Source organism: Sus scrofa, chromosome 2 (assembly GCF_000003025.6).
Source record: "Sus scrofa isolate TJ Tabasco breed Duroc chromosome 2, Sscrofa11.1, whole genome shotgun sequence".
NCBI lineage: Eukaryota > Metazoa > Chordata > Mammalia > Artiodactyla > Suidae > Sus > Sus scrofa.
This window is the reverse complement of record NC_010444.4, coordinates 114,047,057-114,065,850: the sequence shown is the minus strand read 5'-3', so window position 1 is coordinate 114,065,850 and position 18,794 is coordinate 114,047,057. Positions and strand designations below refer to the sequence as shown.

Below are 18,794 nucleotides of genomic sequence, written 5' to 3'. Positions count from 1 at the left end.
TAAACTTAATCAAAGACAACCAAGTCTATTTCATTTCTTTTTTTTTTTTAATCTAAGACTTTTTGAAAGCAGTTTTTGATTCACAAAAAAAGAAAAGAGGGAGTTCCCATCATGGCAGAAACGAATCTGACTAGCATCCATGAGAACACAGGTTCAATCCCTGGCCTTGCTCAGTGGGTTAAGGATCCGGCATTGCTGTGAGCTGTGGTGCAGCTCATAGATGTGGCTAGGATCCATGTTGCTGTGGTGTAGGCTGGCAGCTACAGCTCTAAATAGATCCCTAGCCTGGGAACCTCCATATGCCACAAGGGCAGCCCTAAAAAAAAAAAAAAAAAAAGTGACTGGAAGGTACAGAGATTATACCTATAATCACTGCTCCTCTCAACAGAGCCTCCACCATTATAAAATCCCTTGCTAAAATTTGTTATTGCTACAGCTGATGAACCTACAATCAATACAGTTATTACCCAAAGTCCATAGTTTCACATGAGGGTTCATTCTTGGTGTAGTACATTCTATGTATGTGGACAAACGTAAAATGACAGGTATTTACTCTTATGTCAAACATGATAGCTTAACTATCCTACAAAAATCCTCTGTGCTCTGCCTATTCATCCCTCTCTCTGCCATATATTCGAATCATATAATATACAGCCTTTTTAGATTGACTTCTTTAACTTAGTAATATATATTTCAGTTCCTTCTATGAATTTTCATGGCTTGATGGTTTATTTCTTTTGAGAGCTAAATAATATTCCATTTTTTGGAGGTACCATAGTTTGTTGATTCACTCACTTAGTGGAGAGCATATTGGTTGCTTTCAAGTTTGGGCATATGAATGAAACTCCTATAAATATCTCTGTGCAGGTTTCTTTGTGGACTGAAATTTTGAATTCCTTTGGGTAAATGCTCAAGAATGTGACTGATGGATTGCATGAAAAAATTATGTCTTTTATACAAAGTTTCCAGTTTTATTTCTTCCTTCCCAATCAGTATAACTTCTGTTTCCTCTTCTTGTCTTATTGCATTACCTAGGGCTTTCTGTAAAATGTTGAAAAGGAATGGTTAGAAGGGCATCTTTGCCTTGATTTCTTATCTTAGTGGGAAAGCTTCAAGTCTCTCATCATTATGCAGAATGTGAGCTGTAGGGGTTTTACAGATTTTTTAGAAGTCAAATTAAGGATGTTCCCCCCATTCCAAGTTTACTGACTTTGAAAATTTTATTATAAATGGGTATCAGATTTTCTTAAACACCTTTTTTTTTGCATCTACGATAGCATCATCTAATTTTTCTTTTAGCCTGTTGATGTGATGGAATACAGTTAACAAACTTTCAAATGTTGGAACTGGTTTGCATACATGGGATAAATCCCTCATATGCTTTTCAGAAAAATGTATTTATCAGCTTTTTATCTTATGGTGGAGATATATTTTATCGGGAACTTTATGGTATCTGGCTCATTTATCTTTACATTCTGATACATAAACATGTTCACTGATGAGAAAAGAAAAGATGCATAAGACTTAACAATATATTGAGAGAAAGGAGTAGAGAATAGCAACAGTTTGTTGTGAGGCCTTAACTTGAAAATGTCAAAATTATTAACTTTTGTTTTTGAACTTGTTATTTTGGCCCAATTTTCATGACATTACAATGTTAGATACAACCGGCTTCTATTAGAGATTTCAAAATTTCAAAGCTGTTTTGAAGAGAAAAATCACTGAAGACAATTTGCTATCATAAAACTGTTTAAAACAAAAAAATCATTTGTTTTTAAGTGATAAGAATGCTGTAATGTCTTTTTGTAGTTTAGTAGCTAGTATATAATTCCAAAATTGGAAAAGCAATTATTGTGGCAGAGATGAAAAATACCTTAAACATATGAAAAGATGATTTTTATTTACGTTGTCTTGCTTTATTTTTTTTGCTGTATTGTCCTAGAAGCGAAAACATCTAGTGCAATGTTGAAGTGATAAATGTAGGCATATTTGTCTTATTTCCGACATAAACGAGCAAAGCATTCAGACGTTGGCCATTAAATATGATGTCATCTATACATCTTTCTTAGAAGCCACTCATGATGAGGACCTTCTCTTCTATCCCTCATTTTCAGATAATCCTTTCTCTCTCTCTCTCTCTTTTTGGCCACCCTGTGGCATATGGATCCCAGGCCAGGAATCAAATCTGAGCCACAGTTGTGACCTACACTGCAACTACAACAATGCTGGATCCTTTAACCCATGGTACCAGACTGGGGCAGAGAATTCTTATCAGGAATGGACGCTGGATTTTGCAAATGATTTTTCTTGATCTATTGAGTTGATTACATAGTTTTAAATTTTATTAATATAAACTATATTGATATTTGAGTAAATCAGCTTGTAGTCCTAGGGTAAACTTCACTTGATCATGATGTGTTTTTATATACTTCTGCATTTATTTCATTAAATACAGTCTGCAGTTTTCTTTTCCTGTAATATTTTTGTCTAGTTTTAGAATCAGGTAATGATGGTTTTAATGAGTTGAGAAGTGGGTCTCTCTTTTTCAATTTTCTAAGAATTTATGTAGAATTGGTGTATTTCTTCTTCAAATTTGGTATAATTCACCAGTGAAGCCATGGGGGTCTCAGGTTTTCTTCGAAAAATTGTTTCTTAATGACCAACTCTATAAAGGATGTGGGATTATGAAGGTTGAATAAGCTTTTCAGTCTTTGAGGAAATTTGCCTTTTTATCTAAGTTGTTCATTTTATTTACATAAAAATATTCATACTATGTCCTTAATATTGTTTTAATATCTGTAGACTCTATAATGACCTTGCCTCTCTCATTCTTGAGATTGGTAACTTGTGTCTTCTTTTTTCTGAAGAGTCTGTGTAGAGATCAATTATTAATCTCAAGGAACTAGCTTATATTTTCATTGATTTTTGTCTTCTTTCCTTCCCATTGATTTATTCTCTTATATCTATTTTTCCCTTTCTTATATATATTGTGGGTTAATTCAAACTTCTTTTTAAGATAGAAGTTGAGGTCATTACTTTGAACATTGAGTCCTCTTTTTCCAGTCCTTTCTTTCCTTTGTTTTTTTTTGGGGGGGAGGGCACTTTTTAGGGCCACACCTGCAGCATATGAAAGTTCCCAGGCTGGGGTCAAATCAGAGCTGCAGCTGCTGGCCACAGCCACAGGAACACCATATCCAAGCTTCATCCGTGACCTACACCACAGCTCACGGCAACGCTGGATCCTTAACCCACTGAGTGGGGCCAAGGATTGAAACTGCATCCTCAATGGATACTGGTCAGGTTCTTAACTTGCTGAACCACAATGGGAACTCCTCTTTTCTAATATAGGCATTTAATACTATAATTATTTCCTTAATTACTACCTTATAGGCATCATATAAATATGGAGGTGTTGTGTTATTTCATTTAGTACAAAATACTTTCTAAGTTCCTCTCTGATCCAGTGGTTACCCAGATATGCACTGTTTATTTTCAAAATATTGAGAGGTTTTTCAGAGATCATTCCAAGGCAGACTACTAACTCAGGTAGTCAGTGTAGGAGCATGGACTTCAATGCATTCTTTGATATGGCTGTGGATTAACATTTGTGGCTTAAGGGCTCCAGGGAGTAACATCCCCACAGGCCTTGTTTACTAAAAGGAGTGTACCTCCACCTAGATGGATATTAATCCTTATCCCCTATGACTCAGTTTACAGGAAGAAAAGGGCAAAGAAACTATGAGACTTAGGGACTTTTCCACCCCTAAGACCCTTACTGGACAAGAACTGATATAGGTAATTGAGCAAGGCCAATAGGAGAAAACCACATCTTTCTGGACCGCATGTTGGTTCCCCCCTCCCCAATCTTTATGAGATAAAAATCCCTATAGGACAATAGAGAAGGAGGCTCTTCTCCCCCTCCCAGAAGCCCTGCGAGCTATTTGCTTTCCTTTAATAAGACTTTGTTTGATTGCTGCCTGTGTGTTCCGCAGAGTTCATTCTTCAACTGCATGAACAAGAACCCGGATTCCAGTAACATCTTTCTGGCATCAATTCTATTCTTGAGTTTTACTTTATTTTCATTGTGTTCACAGAACTTAAATTTGTATAAAGTTTTTGAGAGATGGACCAGAATATGGTCTACCTTGGTAAATATTCTCTGTGTAATTCAAAAGGATGTATATTTTGGTGATGCTGTGTGGAGTGTCCTATATAGATCAGTAGGTCAATATGACAGAGTTATTTACCTTTTCTATGACTTCCCTAGTGGATATTTTTTAAAATCACTTACAATAGCATCACAAAAAAAATCGAATACTCAGAGATAAGTTTGACAGAAGATGAGAAAGCCTGTACATTAAACTCTACAGAAACTTGCTGAGGGAAATTGAAGAAGACCTACCTTATCTGAAAGTTATACCACTGTCAATGGTATAAGACTCAATAATATCGTTAAGAAGTCTATTCATCCCAAATTGATCTAAAGAGTCAAAGTAATTCCAATCTAAATCCTAGCAAACCTTGATATAAAAACTGAAAAACTAATAATAAAATTGATAAAGAAAAGCAAGGGACAGCCAAAACAATTTTGAAAAAGAACAAAGTTAGAGGACTAAAATTACCTGACACAAAACTTATTTTATAGTAAGTAACAGTGGTCAAGAAAGTGTAGTACTGGCACCAAGACAAACAAAAAGATGACAGAAATTAGAATCCAGAAAAAGAAATATATGTAATTACTTTAAAAAAAATAAAGATTAAAAGTCAAGAGAGAAAGGACAGTTGTTGGTGCTGGAACTGGATATCTCTATGTCAAAAATATGCACTTCAAGCCATTTCTTATAAAGAATTAACTTCAAATGGACCATGGACTGAACTAAAATTCTAAACTATAAAAACTGTAGAAGTAAACATATTATTTTTTATAGGTCATATTTTTGATGGTATTTCTAAAAAATTCTGAGTTTATCTGAAAGTTATGCTAAGTGAAACAAACTAGACCCTCCCCCCAAAAATAAAGACTAGTATGGATTGTATGATTCTATTTACATAAAATTCTAAGAAACACAAACTAATACGCAGTGACAGAAAGCAGATCAGTGGTCGACTGGGGACAAGGGGTAGAGAAGGAGAGGAAGAAGGGACTAAAAAGATGTGTAAGGAAAATTTGGGGATGAAAAATGTGTTCATTGCTGTGATTGTGGTGACAGTTTCACACGTGTATATGGATGTGAATATGATAAAGCATTTCTATATAACCTGTATGCCAATTACATATGAACAATACAACTGTTTTTAAAAAGATTGACGAATTATGAGTAAAAATTATTATTTGACAGATATGCTCTCAAAATTGTATGAATTAAATCTGAACTTCAAAGAAAAAAGGTGAAAGTTTTCTATTGCCAGAGACAAAATCCAGCTTTCCGATGAAAGCTAAAATTTTGGAACATACACATGGGCTATCATGAACTTGATATTTCTTATTACTTTTCCAATGAGATTAGTGGTGACATTAATGAATGTGATCTTTTGCTTCTGTATAATGAACGATGTCACTATTTGGAAGATCGACATAACCTGGTCACTTGATATTTTCCAAATGAGAAATGACAAAGCACAATGCCTCAAAATTCATGCATTCATCTTAAAAGATCGACCAATGGAATTAATTTAACAGAGTATGAAAAGTTCAGTGTGGTTTCAGATTCCACATTGCAACTAACCTTTGAGAAAATTTAGCAAAGTCTACCATTATAGGTAGAATTTGAAGATGGCCTCCCAATAACATTCCCCAATCCCTGGAACATGGGAACATGATTAGCCATCACACCCATAAATTCATTTGCCCTAATAATAGGAAGCTTTTCCAGGCAAGCCTGATCTAATCATGATACCTTTCAAAAAAGCAGAATATTCCCCTAGCTTTTTTGAAAAACAAAACAGAACAAAACGAAAAATAGAAGAGAAAGTCAGAGAAATTCAAAGCACTTGAAAAATGTGATACACTGGGTCTGAAGGCAAAAGAATGCAGGTGACCTTTAGGAGCTGGGAGATGCCCCTGGAGTACAGCATGAAAAGAAAGGGAACCTAAGGCAATTTCTCAGCTGCAAGAAATGACATTCTGCCACCAGCCAGAAGAAGCTTGGTAGTGGATTCTTTCACAGTGCCTGCAGAAAAGAACTCAGCTTGGTATCCTGATTTTTGGCTCATAAGACCCTGAGCAGAGAATCTAATCAGGCCTATCTGGACTTCTAACTTAACAACTTTAAAGTAAGAAAGGGATGTTGTTTAAAGCTGCTAAGTTGTGATCATTTCTTGTGCAGCAATAGAAAGCTAACACAATAACCATAAATCAAAACGCACATAAACTCTGATCCAACAATCCCACTACTGAAATCACAAACAGATACACTTAAAAATGATTCCTGAATTATATAAATGACATTAATTGAGCACTGTTTTAAAAAACTTTTAAACCCAAATAATAAAAATGTAAACAACCAAAGTTTTTCAATTAGAAGACTGATTAAATTATACAAAACCATATAATGGAATATTACATAGCTACTATAAAGACAAGGTAGGAGGAGTTCCCATTGTGGCTCAGTGGAAATGAACGTGACTAGCATCCATTAGAACGCAGCAGGTCCAATCCCTGGCCTCGCTCAGTGGGTTAAGGATCCGGCATTGCTGTGAGCTGTGGTGTAGGTTGTAGACGTGGCTCACATCTGGCATTGCTGTGGCTATGGCATAGGCCAGCAGCTATAGCTCCAATTCGACCCATACCCTGGAAACCTCCATATGTCGCAGGTGGGGCCCTAAAAAAAAAAAAAAAAAAAAAAAAAAAAAAAAGGAAAACTACATAGATGCATATGAAGCAATGAAAGCATGTCATGCTAGTAAGAGAAAAAAAGATCAGAAACAGTATTATTATTTTTAATAATTAAAAGATTTGCATAAAATCAAGGTATCTATAGTAAATATTTTCCTCAGGGGAAAAAAGTAAAAAACTAAATAACAATGTTGGAATAGGATTAGGTTCTTGAGTGGGAGGTTTACACTTTTAATTTTTTCTTCTCATTAGAGTTTGAATTTTCTAATGAAGTACATTATTCTTAATCATTTAAAAAAACATCAAAAAAGGTTACTATTTCATGTCCAGCTAAACACTTTCTTGGCTTTCTTTCAAAGCTATACTTGTTTTATTCAGTTTGTAACTGCCATTAGGAATTGGTTATACATGCTCTTTTAAGCATTCATAGTAACACCAAAATCATGTTTCCTCAAGACTGCCCACCTCTCAAATTTAAATTTCTCAGTGACATCCCTTGTTAACTGTGGGCTTTATTTGCGTTATGTGAATTTTTTATATGTATCTCTAATATTTATTTATTTACTTAGTCTTTTTTATTTTATGATTATTTTTTCCATTATCATTGATTTACAATGTTCTATTCCTACTATACAGCAAAGTGAACCAGTCATACATATACACAGTCTTTTTCTCACGTAATCCTCCACTATGCTCCATGAAAAGTGAATAGACATGGTTCCTTGTGCTATACAGCAGGATCTCATTGCTTATCCAAAGGCAATAGTTTGTATCTATTAACCCTAGATTCCCAGTCTACCCCACTCCCTCCCCCTCCCTTTGGAGAACAACCACGAGTCAACTCTACAAGTCCATGAGTTTCTTTTCGGTGGAAAGGTTCGTTTGTGCCATATATTAGATTCCAGATATAAGCGATATCATATGATATTTGTCCTTCTCTTTCTGAGTTACTTCACTTAGTATGAGAGTCTCTAGTTACATCCAAATTGCTTCAAGTGGCATTATTTTGTTCTTTTTTATGGCTGAGTAGTATCCATTGTGTATATATACCACTTCTTCTTAATCCATTCATTTGTGGATGGACATTTAGGTTGCTTCCACGTCTTGGCTATTGTGGATAGTGTTGCAATGAACATACAGATGCATGTGTCTTTTTCAAGGAAAGTTTTGTCTGGAGATATGCCCAAGAGCAGGATTGGTGGATCATATGGTATTTCTGTATTTAGTTTTCTGAGGTACCTCCATACTGTTTTCCACAGTGGTTGTACTGAATTACATTCCTACCAAAATTGTAGGGAGATTCCCTTTTCTCCACACCCTTTCCAGCATTTGTTACTTTGGACTTATTAATGATGGCCATTCTGACTGGTGTGAGTTGATCCCTCACAGTAGTTTTGATTTGCATTTCTCTAATAATCAGTGATGTTTCATGCACTTGTTGGCCACCTGTATATCTTCCTTGGAGAAATGTCTATTCAAGTCTGTTGCCCATTTTTCAATGGGTTGTTGGTTTTTTTGTTTTTTTTTTGCTGTTGAGTTGTCTAAGTTGTTTTCATATTTTAGAGATGAAGTTGTTGTCAGTTGCATTGTTTGAAACTATTTTCTCCCATACTGTAAGTTGTCTTTTGTGTGTGTGTGTGTGTGTGTGTGTGTGTGTGTGTGTGTGTGTGTGTGGTTTCCTTTGTTGTGCAAAAGCTTGTCAGTTTGATTAGGTCCTATTCGTTTATTTCTGTTGCCTTGGGAGACTAACCTAAGAAAACATTTGTACAGTTTATGTCAGAGGATGTTTTGCCTATGTACTCTTCTAGGAGTTTGATGGTGTCTTGTCTTACATTTAAGTCTTCAAGCCATTTTGAGTTTATTTTTGTGCATGGTGTGAGGGTGTGTGCCAGTTTCACTGATTTACATGCGGCTGTCCAGTTTTAACAGGATCACTTTGCTCAAAAGACTGTTGTCTTCCCATTTTATATTCTTGCCTCCTTTGTCAAAGACTAATTGACTGTAGATAGCTGGGTTTATTTCTGAGTTCTCTATTCTGTTCCATTGGTCTGTATGTCTTTTTTGGTATCATACCACACTGTCTTTGATGACTATAGCTTTGTAATATTGCCTGAAGTCTGGGATAGTTATGCCTCCTGCCTGGTTCTTCTTCCTTGGGATTGTTTTGGCAGTAATGTTTTTTTTATGGTTCCATATAAATTTTTGGATTGTTTGTTCTAGTTCTGTGAAAAATGTCCTGGATAATTTGATAGGGGTTGCATTTGATCTGTAGATTGCTTTGGGTGGTAAGGCCATTTTTATAATATAATTTTTCCCACCCAGGAGCATGGACTATCTTTCCATTTCTTTGCATCCTCTTTAATTTCCTTGATTAACGTTTTATATCATATAAGTCTTTCACCTCCTTGTTCAGGTTTATTTTGGGGGGCACAAAAATTTTAAAAGGTATTGTATTTTTGTATTCCTTTTCTACTATTTCATAGTTAGTATACAGAAATGCAACCAATTTCTGAATGTTAATTTTGTATCCTGCTACTTTGCTGAATTCGTTGATCAGTTTGAGTAGTTCTTATGTGGAGTCCTTAGGGTTTTCTATATATAGTCTCATGTCATCTGCATAGAGTGACAATTTTACCTCTTCTCTTCCAATTTGGATACCTTTTATTTCTTTTGTTTGTCTGATTGCTGTGGCTAGGACTTCCAATTCTATGTTGAAAAAAAGTGGTGAGTGTGGGCATCCTTATCTTGTTCCAGATTTTAGTGGGAAGGCGTTTGGCTTTTCTCCATCGAGTATTATATTTGCTGTGGGTTTGTCCTAAGTGGCTTTTATTATGTTAAAGTATGTTCCCTCTATAGCCACTTTGGTAAGAGTTTTTATTATGAATGGATGTTGGACTTTGTCAAATGCTTTTTCTACATCCACTGACATGATCATGTGGTTTTTGACTTTTGTTAATGTCATTCATGATGGTGATTAATTTGTGTACATTGAAACATCCTTGTGAACCTGGATGAATCCCACTTGGTCGTGGTGTATGATCTTTTTTTATATGTTGCTAGATTCGGTTGGCTAAAATTTTTGAGAATTTTTGCATCTATATTCATCAGAGATATTGGCCTATAATTTTCTTTTTTGGTAGCATCTTTTTCTGGTTTTGGTATTAGGGTGACGGTGGCATCATAGAATGTCTTTGGGAGTGTTCCTTTTCCTTAAACCTTTTGAAAAAGTTTAAGGAGGATAGGTGTAAGTTTCTTCTTTGTATGTTTGGTAGAATTTGCCTGTGAAGTATCTGGTCCTGGACTTTTGTTTGTAGAGAGTGTTTTTATTACATATTAATTTCATTTCTAGTGATTGGTCTGTTCAGTTGATCTACTTCTTCTTGATTCAGTTTTGTGGGCTGTCAGTCTCTAGAAAGTTGTCCATTTCTTCTGGATTGTCAAATTTGTTGCCACACCTGTGGCACATGGTAGTTCCAAGGCTAGGGGTCAAATCAGCCCTGTAAGCTGCCGGCTTACACCACAGCCACGCCAGATCTGAGCCATGTCTGTGACCTACACCACAGCTCACAGCAATGCCAGATCCTTTAACCCACTGAACAAAGCTAGGGATTTAACCCATGTCCTCATGGGTGCTAGTCAGGGTCACTACCACTCAGCCATGATGGGAACTCCCTCTTTAATATTTAAACATCTTATTTTTATTGAAGTTACAGGCCATTCAATTGTTTTTAAAATTTTAGACTGCAATCTATGTTTTCACAACTGTATGGAAAGCTACTTTAAAATATGTCATATATAGTGTATGAACTATACAAATGTATATTTCCATCTTGAGGATGAAAATGATTATGATCTAGGAATCCTGCAGTTATATGGTAATAAAGAAATATTCCAATAGCAATCAAATCAGTGTGATAAAATTGGACCAACTATCATTAAATAATTAAAAAATTATGTTAACAGTTTTAATGGACTATCTGCAATAGCAGGTTTACTTAATGTATGTAAAAGATAGAAGTACTTTTCATAACCCTTTAAGTTTCTTCTTTTAAAATGAATAAATAGTTGTTATGCTAACAAAGCAAATCCTTTTCAGTGATAAAAAATGTATTTATAAGTCTTATCAAGATCATATTTTACCTCTGATTATATTTTCTATAACAGAAAGACATACAATAAAAATAACTTAGAGATATACGATTATCACTTTGATGTTATCCTGTTTGTTGGCAAAAGTAGTTAACCAAAATACTTTGAGGTGTTAAAAGTCACCAAAAATTGATACAAAGATGAATTCCTCAAGAGAGTATATTTTTTCCCCATATCCAAGAAGTACATAGGCTGTGACCAAAAGCATTATGACATTTTTATGTACAACCAAACAAGAGGATGTGTGGTAATATACTTAGAAAATGATATACAACAAACTAGACATAAGGCAGTACTATCATTATTATACAGTTAAACTAAGTAGACTATCTTTCTAAATAGCCTTTCTCACAGAAACTTTATATGTAACTAAATTCCATGTGTTAAAAGAACTGTAATAATTTATCTTCTCTTAAAAAGGCTGGCTGACATTTTCTAGAAATACCAAGAATTATAGACTATAAAAATACTGAGTATGTGTACAAGCTCTTTTGTCATCAGAAAAATGTTAAACAAAATCCTTGGAAATTCTATAAGGAGAAACCAAAGAGACTGAACATATAAAGGCAATACAACATGACATTAAAATGTTATCAAGGAAACCTCTAAAATCCTATTACCTGGAACCAGTTCCATAATGATGTAGATAGGCTGTCTTTGTGTGCAAACTCCTATAAGTTTGACAATATTGGGATGATCGTATTGCTTGAGAATTCTGAATGAGAGAAGCATAAGAATAGTTATAATTGAAATTAAAAGCATTAATTTAAGATCACGAGTAGTGTGCACAAGCAGAATACACTTCAATCAACACAATTTTTTAAACTTTAGTACAAACTCAAATTATGATAAATGGTATATATATATATATAAATTTTGATAAGTCTTGACAAAATGTATATACGAGTCAGTTTTTTAATTTGATTAAATGTTCATTTGAAGATTAATTATCCACTCTGAATAACTAACAACTATGTTAAAAAGGAATAATTTACTTAGTCCGGAATATGCAGAACTCCCTTCAAAGTATCTGGTTATAACCACCCTCACAAAAGCATAGCTGAAAACTGTTAATGCACCAAAAGCTATAAGCTGTAAGGGCAGCATCTTTTTGTTTTATGTATACATTTCATTTAAAATAAAGAACAATTCATACTGGTAAATGCTATAGGGTAGTCACTTCATATTTAAATTTCCTAATACTAACTTCTTGATAATCGTGATCAATTTCAAAATAGTGAAAACTCAAAAGTTTTAAGAAACCTTATAGAGAGTTAAACAATGAGTAATATAAAAGTTTAGCTGAGGCAGAGAAGTCTTAGTTCAGATAAAGGCAGAATTTCAGAGGGCTATCAAAGCAGCCTAAACTCATTCATAGGACCTCAAGCATGAGTTAAAATAGGTTAGATTCCCTGAGGCCTGTCTACCCTGATGATTTCTGTTACCACATGTTATTCCATATTTTTCTGGTGACAAAGTTATAAAATCACTCATATTTGAAAAATGCAGTTTCACTCCTAAGAGAATGAAAAAATAACCTAGTTTGGAGAAAGATAAAACAGTTTATACATGTTTTAGACCACACAACTAAAGCAGAAATAGCTCTAAGAAAAATGTTATCAACTAAAAATTTATATATTTATAAATATATATAAATCATTATACTGATTTATAAATGAAAAGATAGACTGCGAAAAATTCAAGAGCTAAGAGAAATATTGTCAATAACTGAGTTTGCAGTTTCTATCAGGAATTAGAAAGTTTTAGAATGTCTGACTTTAACCCAAAATATCACTTCTTAGGTTGAAAAATGCTTATTAACAAAGAAATTCTACAAAATAGCCAGAACCCAATCAATATTCAGTATCTAAATCTAGGTCTATCATCTACTAAAGGACGCTTGGGAGTCTGCATGGATGTAATTTTCTTTTTTTCTTTTTTTGTCTTTTTAGGGCCACACCCACAGCACCCAGAGGTTCCCAGGCTGGGATCTAATTGGAGCTGTAGCCTCAGGCCTACAGCACAGCCACAGCAATGCCAGATCTGAGCTGTGTCTGCAACCTACACCACAGCTCATGGCAACACAGGATCCTTAACCCACTGAGCAAGGCCGGGGATCGAACCCACAACCTCATGGTTCCTATTCAGATGTGTTTCTGCTGCGCCACAACAGGAACCCCCTGCATGGATGTAATTTTCATTTTTAACCTAAAATTTCATAGTCTCACTTTAGAAGAAATTAAATTCTATTTTGCAATAAAACATTTGCAAATTAGAAAGGAAATTCAATATATTTGAAAAAAGTTAGATATTATCTGTAATATCTAAGACACCTATGAATAATGAAAATAATGGGCCTATGATTTTCAATTGTGATAGCATACCTTTAAATTTATCATAGAATTTTTTTTTCTGAATTGGTAATCACATACACGTAAAAGGTTTGCAACGTTATTCCACAGATGATATTTAATAAATGCAACTAATTGGTGTAATCCATTGCTACAAGAGTCCATTTTTAGATGATGGAGAAAAGACATCTAGATGCCACATGCCATAAAATTTATTTCTCTCACTGCCATGTGCTCTGTTCTCCCATGGCACTTTACAAAAACTTCAGTTGTATAAACAGTGCCCTGATGGAGACAAGACACACACACACATATACAATCCTTTCCCTCCTTCCCTTTATACCACCAATTATGGATTTATATATCCTCTTTCTCCTTCTCTCCCTCCCATCCATTTCCTTTCATTTGTCCATTCTTAGTCTGTCTAAGCACCTTCCCATTTGTTTTCCATTTTGTTGTATATACTAGATTTTATCACTAAAAGAATAGTTTTAGCAATCTGCACTACAGGGCTGACAAGTCGGAACACAAATTTTAGCTATAATAGAAAAAAGTGTATATAATCATCCTAGAAGAGCAATTAGAAAACAATCTGCAAATTCTGAGACAAATACCAGACACTGAGCTGAAGAACAAATCTGAGGGTCTCAGAAAAGAAACGAACAGCTGGGAATAAAGAATCAATTGATAATATCTAGGGAGGGTAGAATAGATCTAATTATATACCTAATATGTATCTAAATCATATATTTTATATATAGGATACAGTCATATTTTTATTATGAAGACAATCACGACACTGCACATATACATAACAACACTGTATATATACATATGTGTATATGCACATGTGACAAAAGCTGAAAATACTGTAATATTTTTTAAGGACTCCAAGAATATTCACTGTTCTTAGCATCTGGTTCTTTTGACGGTGATCACCTAACTGACCTGTAATCTAAATCAAAAACATTGAAACTTTTTGTTGCCCACACTGTACAGTAAGTGTTTACTTTTGAGGGTTACAAAAGTACTTACTTCTCATTCTTAAAATCATAATTTAAGATACCTTCAAACTTATGTTTTAATTAATCACTGATAAATACATATTTACATTACTTTGGAGAACTCACTTGGCTTCTTGCAAAAATTTTATTTTCAGTTCCTGAGGAAGATCTTCTTTACAGGTTTTAACAGCAACAGCAGTTTTATCCTTTAATATGCCCTTATACACTTCACCAAAATTACCCTGAAAATACAAATATATTTATTGTTTGGGGTGCAAGACAACCACCAAGGACAAGGAAAGCATGTAATGATGAGTTTTGAATTAAATTGCTCTGTTAGTTTTATTCAGAGTTTTAAATGGAAATAAAGATTGGGAATGTTGCTCTTAACAAATCTTCCAACTTTAAATATATAACTCAACAATATGCCAACCATTTGTGGGATTGAGGCTTGAGGAGAATTGAAAAGGAAATGGGAAACAGTGAAAGGTAATAAAAGGAAAACTCCAATTAACGCTGTCAGAAGTACCTAAGTTTCACTCCACCTAGTTCCCTTTACCTCTAAGAGCTAACTTTTATTAGATTAAATGATGCCCCATTAATGTTTTAAGATAAAGCAAAGACTGTGTGAGGTGAATGGTGGTATGGATGCACATAGTCAGGTGTCCATTGGAGAAGACTGTGAGAGAAACAGAAGAGGGGAGAGGCAGCAGAACCCATGAACGAAGGGCTCAGCAGTCCCTGCTGCAGGCTATTAATCTCTGAAAGGTACCAATGAAGAGGACGTGCTTCCCCAAACGCCAATGTCACCCATGATGAGCTCATTTCTAGCAAATGTCTGAAGAACTCCTAGCCTTATTCTACGGCTAGAATACATTTTGATTTAAAATGCTGTATTTCAGAGTTCCGGCCTATTGCGTAAGAATCCGGCATTGTCACTGCTGTGGCGCGGGTTTGATCCCTGCTTGGGAACTTTTGCAAACTGCAGGCGTGGACAAAAAAAAATGTCTTATTTCCAGTTTGAAGTCACATTACTTATAATTATGCAACAAAATGATATAGAAAATCTATAAAGCCAACACAACAGCAATTTTTGAGTATTTCTATGTAGGTGCATGTACTTCTATATAGCTATAATCATGATGTACAAGTATCATATTAAAATAAGCTTCAGTACTGTTAAGCAAAAAGCAACTAGACTACAGGTCTCATAATCAATGATTTTGAGTTCTAAGGTCAACATAACTCTTAACCAATAGTCCAAGGTGTATAAATTTTGCATGTTACTAAATCTAAAATTACTAAAGTATTTTAATGTATTAAATTTGTATTAAATATTTGCTTAATTTAGTTCATGTTTATTTTACTTAATATTTTAAGTATACTTGAATATTTAAGTAATTAATAGTATTCTCATTACATTTTACATTCAACTCAAATATTTATTAAAAACAATGATTGGAGTTCCCTTTGTAGCTCAGTGGTTAATGAACCCAACTAGGATCCATGAGGATGTGGGTTCAATCCCTGGTCTCGCACAGTGGGTTAAGGATCCGGCATTGCCATGAGCTGTGGTGTAGGTCGCAGACATGTCTTGGATCCTGCATTGTTGTGGCTGTGGTGTGGGCTGGCAGCTGTAGCTTTGATTTGACCCCTAGCCTTGGAACTTCCATGGCCCCAGAAAAAGCAAAAAATCAAAAAGCAAACAAACAAACAAAAAATAATCACAGTTATGTGAAAAGTAAATAGACAATAAATTTAATAGAGTACACATTCATCATAAATGAAAATTTTAAGCTTTACATCCTTCTCTGTTATTCAAGGTTTTTTCCTTCCCACAATTATCACATCTTTTATTATATCAGCAATAGAGCTGAAAGAAGGTATTTAGTACACATGATTATAGCTGGGCCTCTATTTATCTGAATGATTCTGAAGCACAATTCATCTTGTCTAAAACCTTCTGTTTGCTCATTAGAAGACATTTCCTGGCTAGATTACCTTTTTAATTTATTAGGACCATTATTCTCTCTACAGGCATTTGGATTCTTCCCCTAGAACACTTTTGTCTTCCTCCTAGCATCTTGAGAATTGGGGAGGTATGAGGGCCTTAGGAAGAGTGTCGAAGGGGAAAATAGTTAATTAGAAGAATGAGAGTGTGAATGGTCTAAGGAATCATAATATAATTATTGAGCAGTATTAAGGACCCCCTAGAGGTTTGTGTTCATGAATTTAAAGTGAATCTAGTCAACAATATAATCTTGCTTCCTAATTTATTGAGAAAATTGAAGCAATCTAAAGAGAACTTCCATACTCTCAGCCCCACATTTAGCCTCTTACCAATCTTCTTGCTGTTATAAAAATGAACTACTATGTTTCTATTAAAGTCAAGTCTCCATTGTAAACTAAATCCCATCCCCTCTTAACAATTCTCATCTTCCAAAATCATGCATTTTTCACTACATCGTTGCCAAATGCAAACCAGCATGCTACTTTTTGTAGATTAAACAACATACAAATCATTTCTCTTGAAACTACCACAAGTCTCTGCTTTCTTCAATAGCAAAACTTCACAGAGCTACATCCTTGCTATCTTTAATTCCTCTCTTCCCATGGTCTCTTAAACATATCCCAATTTGGCTTTCAAAGAAAGCACTCAACCAAGTCACCAGTAATCTCTGCTAAATTCAATGTTCTTGGTCATCATTCCATTTGATGTCTCAGCAGCATTTACCAGCACTGATCACTCTCTCCTCCTTGATGTGTTTTCTTCTCTTGTCTTCTAAGACATCCCATCACCTGGTCTTCTGCCTTCCAGGAAATTTCTCTTTCTCAACCTCAATCATCTTGCTTCTCTTCTCTGCAGCCTCTTAATTTTGAAATGACCAGGCCTTAATCTCTCTTTCTTCTTCTCTTTCTAGACTCACTGCATTGTTGAACTCATCTAGTCTAATGGCTTTAAATACATCTACCTAAACTACCAAGTAAGTAAGTGACAATTACCAAATTTGTACTTTTGATCCAGACCTCTTTTTTCAACTCCAGACTTAACACCCTACTGTTTCGGGTATTAACATCTCCACCTGGAAGTCTAGCAGACAAACCTTAATATTTATATCCCAAACTCCAATCTTGTTCTCCAGAATCTGTCGCACCTATACCAACTGTCCTCTTTATCTCATACCCCACATAGAGTCCATCAGGATATTCAGTTGGATCAGCCTTAAAAGCAAATCATAACTCATCACTTCTCACCACCACCACTGCCACTTCCCTGATCCAGCAACCATCACCTTAAGTTAGGTAAGTGCAATAGCTTCCTAACCTTCCAGCTCAGCCTATTCTCAACACAACAGCCAGAAGAGACTCTGTAGAAAGGAAGATCATGCCACTTCTCTATTCAAAAATCATCCACCAGATCACCTTTTCACGCATGTTTAAAGCCAAAGTAATTACAATGACCTGCAAGGCTCTGTGTGATCTATATTCTCACCACCGCACTGACTTGCTATCCTATCCTATTCCACCTTGCTTACCAGGTTACAGGCAAATTGTCTCTTTCCCTCATCAAATGTAATTTGCATTTGTTACTCCCTCTGCCTAGGACCTTTTTCCTCATATGACCACATGACTAAATCCCTCCTCTCCAAGTCTTTATTGGAAAGTTTTTAACAATTTTAATAAGGTTCATCCAGATTTCCCTATTAAAAATTGCAACTCTCACCAACAGCACTCCAAAATTCCTTTTATTTTTCACAAGATTTAGCACTCTTCAACATTATAAAATAGTTTTTATACTAATTAATAGTTTACCTATTAACAGTTATTATTTATCAATTAATCTTATAATTAGTATAATTAATTTTATATTATAGTTTGCCTATTTATTAAGTTTATTGTTTATGTCTTTTCCTCTGATGGAATGTGGGCTCCATAAAGGCAAGGATATCTATATGTTCACAGATGTATCCCAAGTGCCCAGAAGAGTGCCTTGCCCTTGGAATACATGTGTGAGGAGTTAGGAAAATTTTTTACTGAATACCAACTACAGATCAAGTACAGTCTACGGTATATAGTGCTCAATAAAAAAGGTAAGAGTTTCTGTCTCAACCCTGTATTAATACTACATTTCAAAGTACATAATTATAGGAATCATGGCTAATTCTTTTATGAATGCATTTTCAAGCAGTATACAGTAAATATTTATTCAGATAGGTAATAAAAATATTAAATGACAATTTTCACCTCAAAAATATTAGCTGAGTTTAAGTTATACACTGTCTCTAAAGTTTGTGTTTTACTAAAAATTATTAAATTTATTAAAACTGCATCATGCTATTGCCTTGTCATTGAAAATAATTATTCTTTGAAAAAGCTTTACCGAGGTCCTAAAGGCTAAAATTCCTCCTAATATTATGTGTGAAATACCATATCACATATTAAACTAAACATAAA

At 34.7% G+C, this 18,794-nt stretch overlaps 1 protein-coding gene across 7 annotated transcripts in view; it reads right to left on the bottom strand.

Annotated features, from left to right (window-relative positions):
- Positions 1 to 18,794, bottom strand: part of FER (FER tyrosine kinase) — a 433,188-nt gene that overhangs the window by 141,457 nt on the left and 272,937 nt on the right. For all 7 annotated transcript variants that reach the window (XM_005661571.3, XM_021084609.1, XM_021084604.1 and 4 more), the window contains 2 exons: positions 14,466 to 14,581; positions 11,605 to 11,699 (listed from right to left, as the gene is read on the bottom strand). In XM_005661571.3, the coding sequence (XP_005661628.3) occupies positions 11,605 to 11,699; positions 14,466 to 14,581 (211 nt within the window). The remainder of the gene's footprint in view (positions 1 to 11,604; positions 11,700 to 14,465; positions 14,582 to 18,794) is intronic.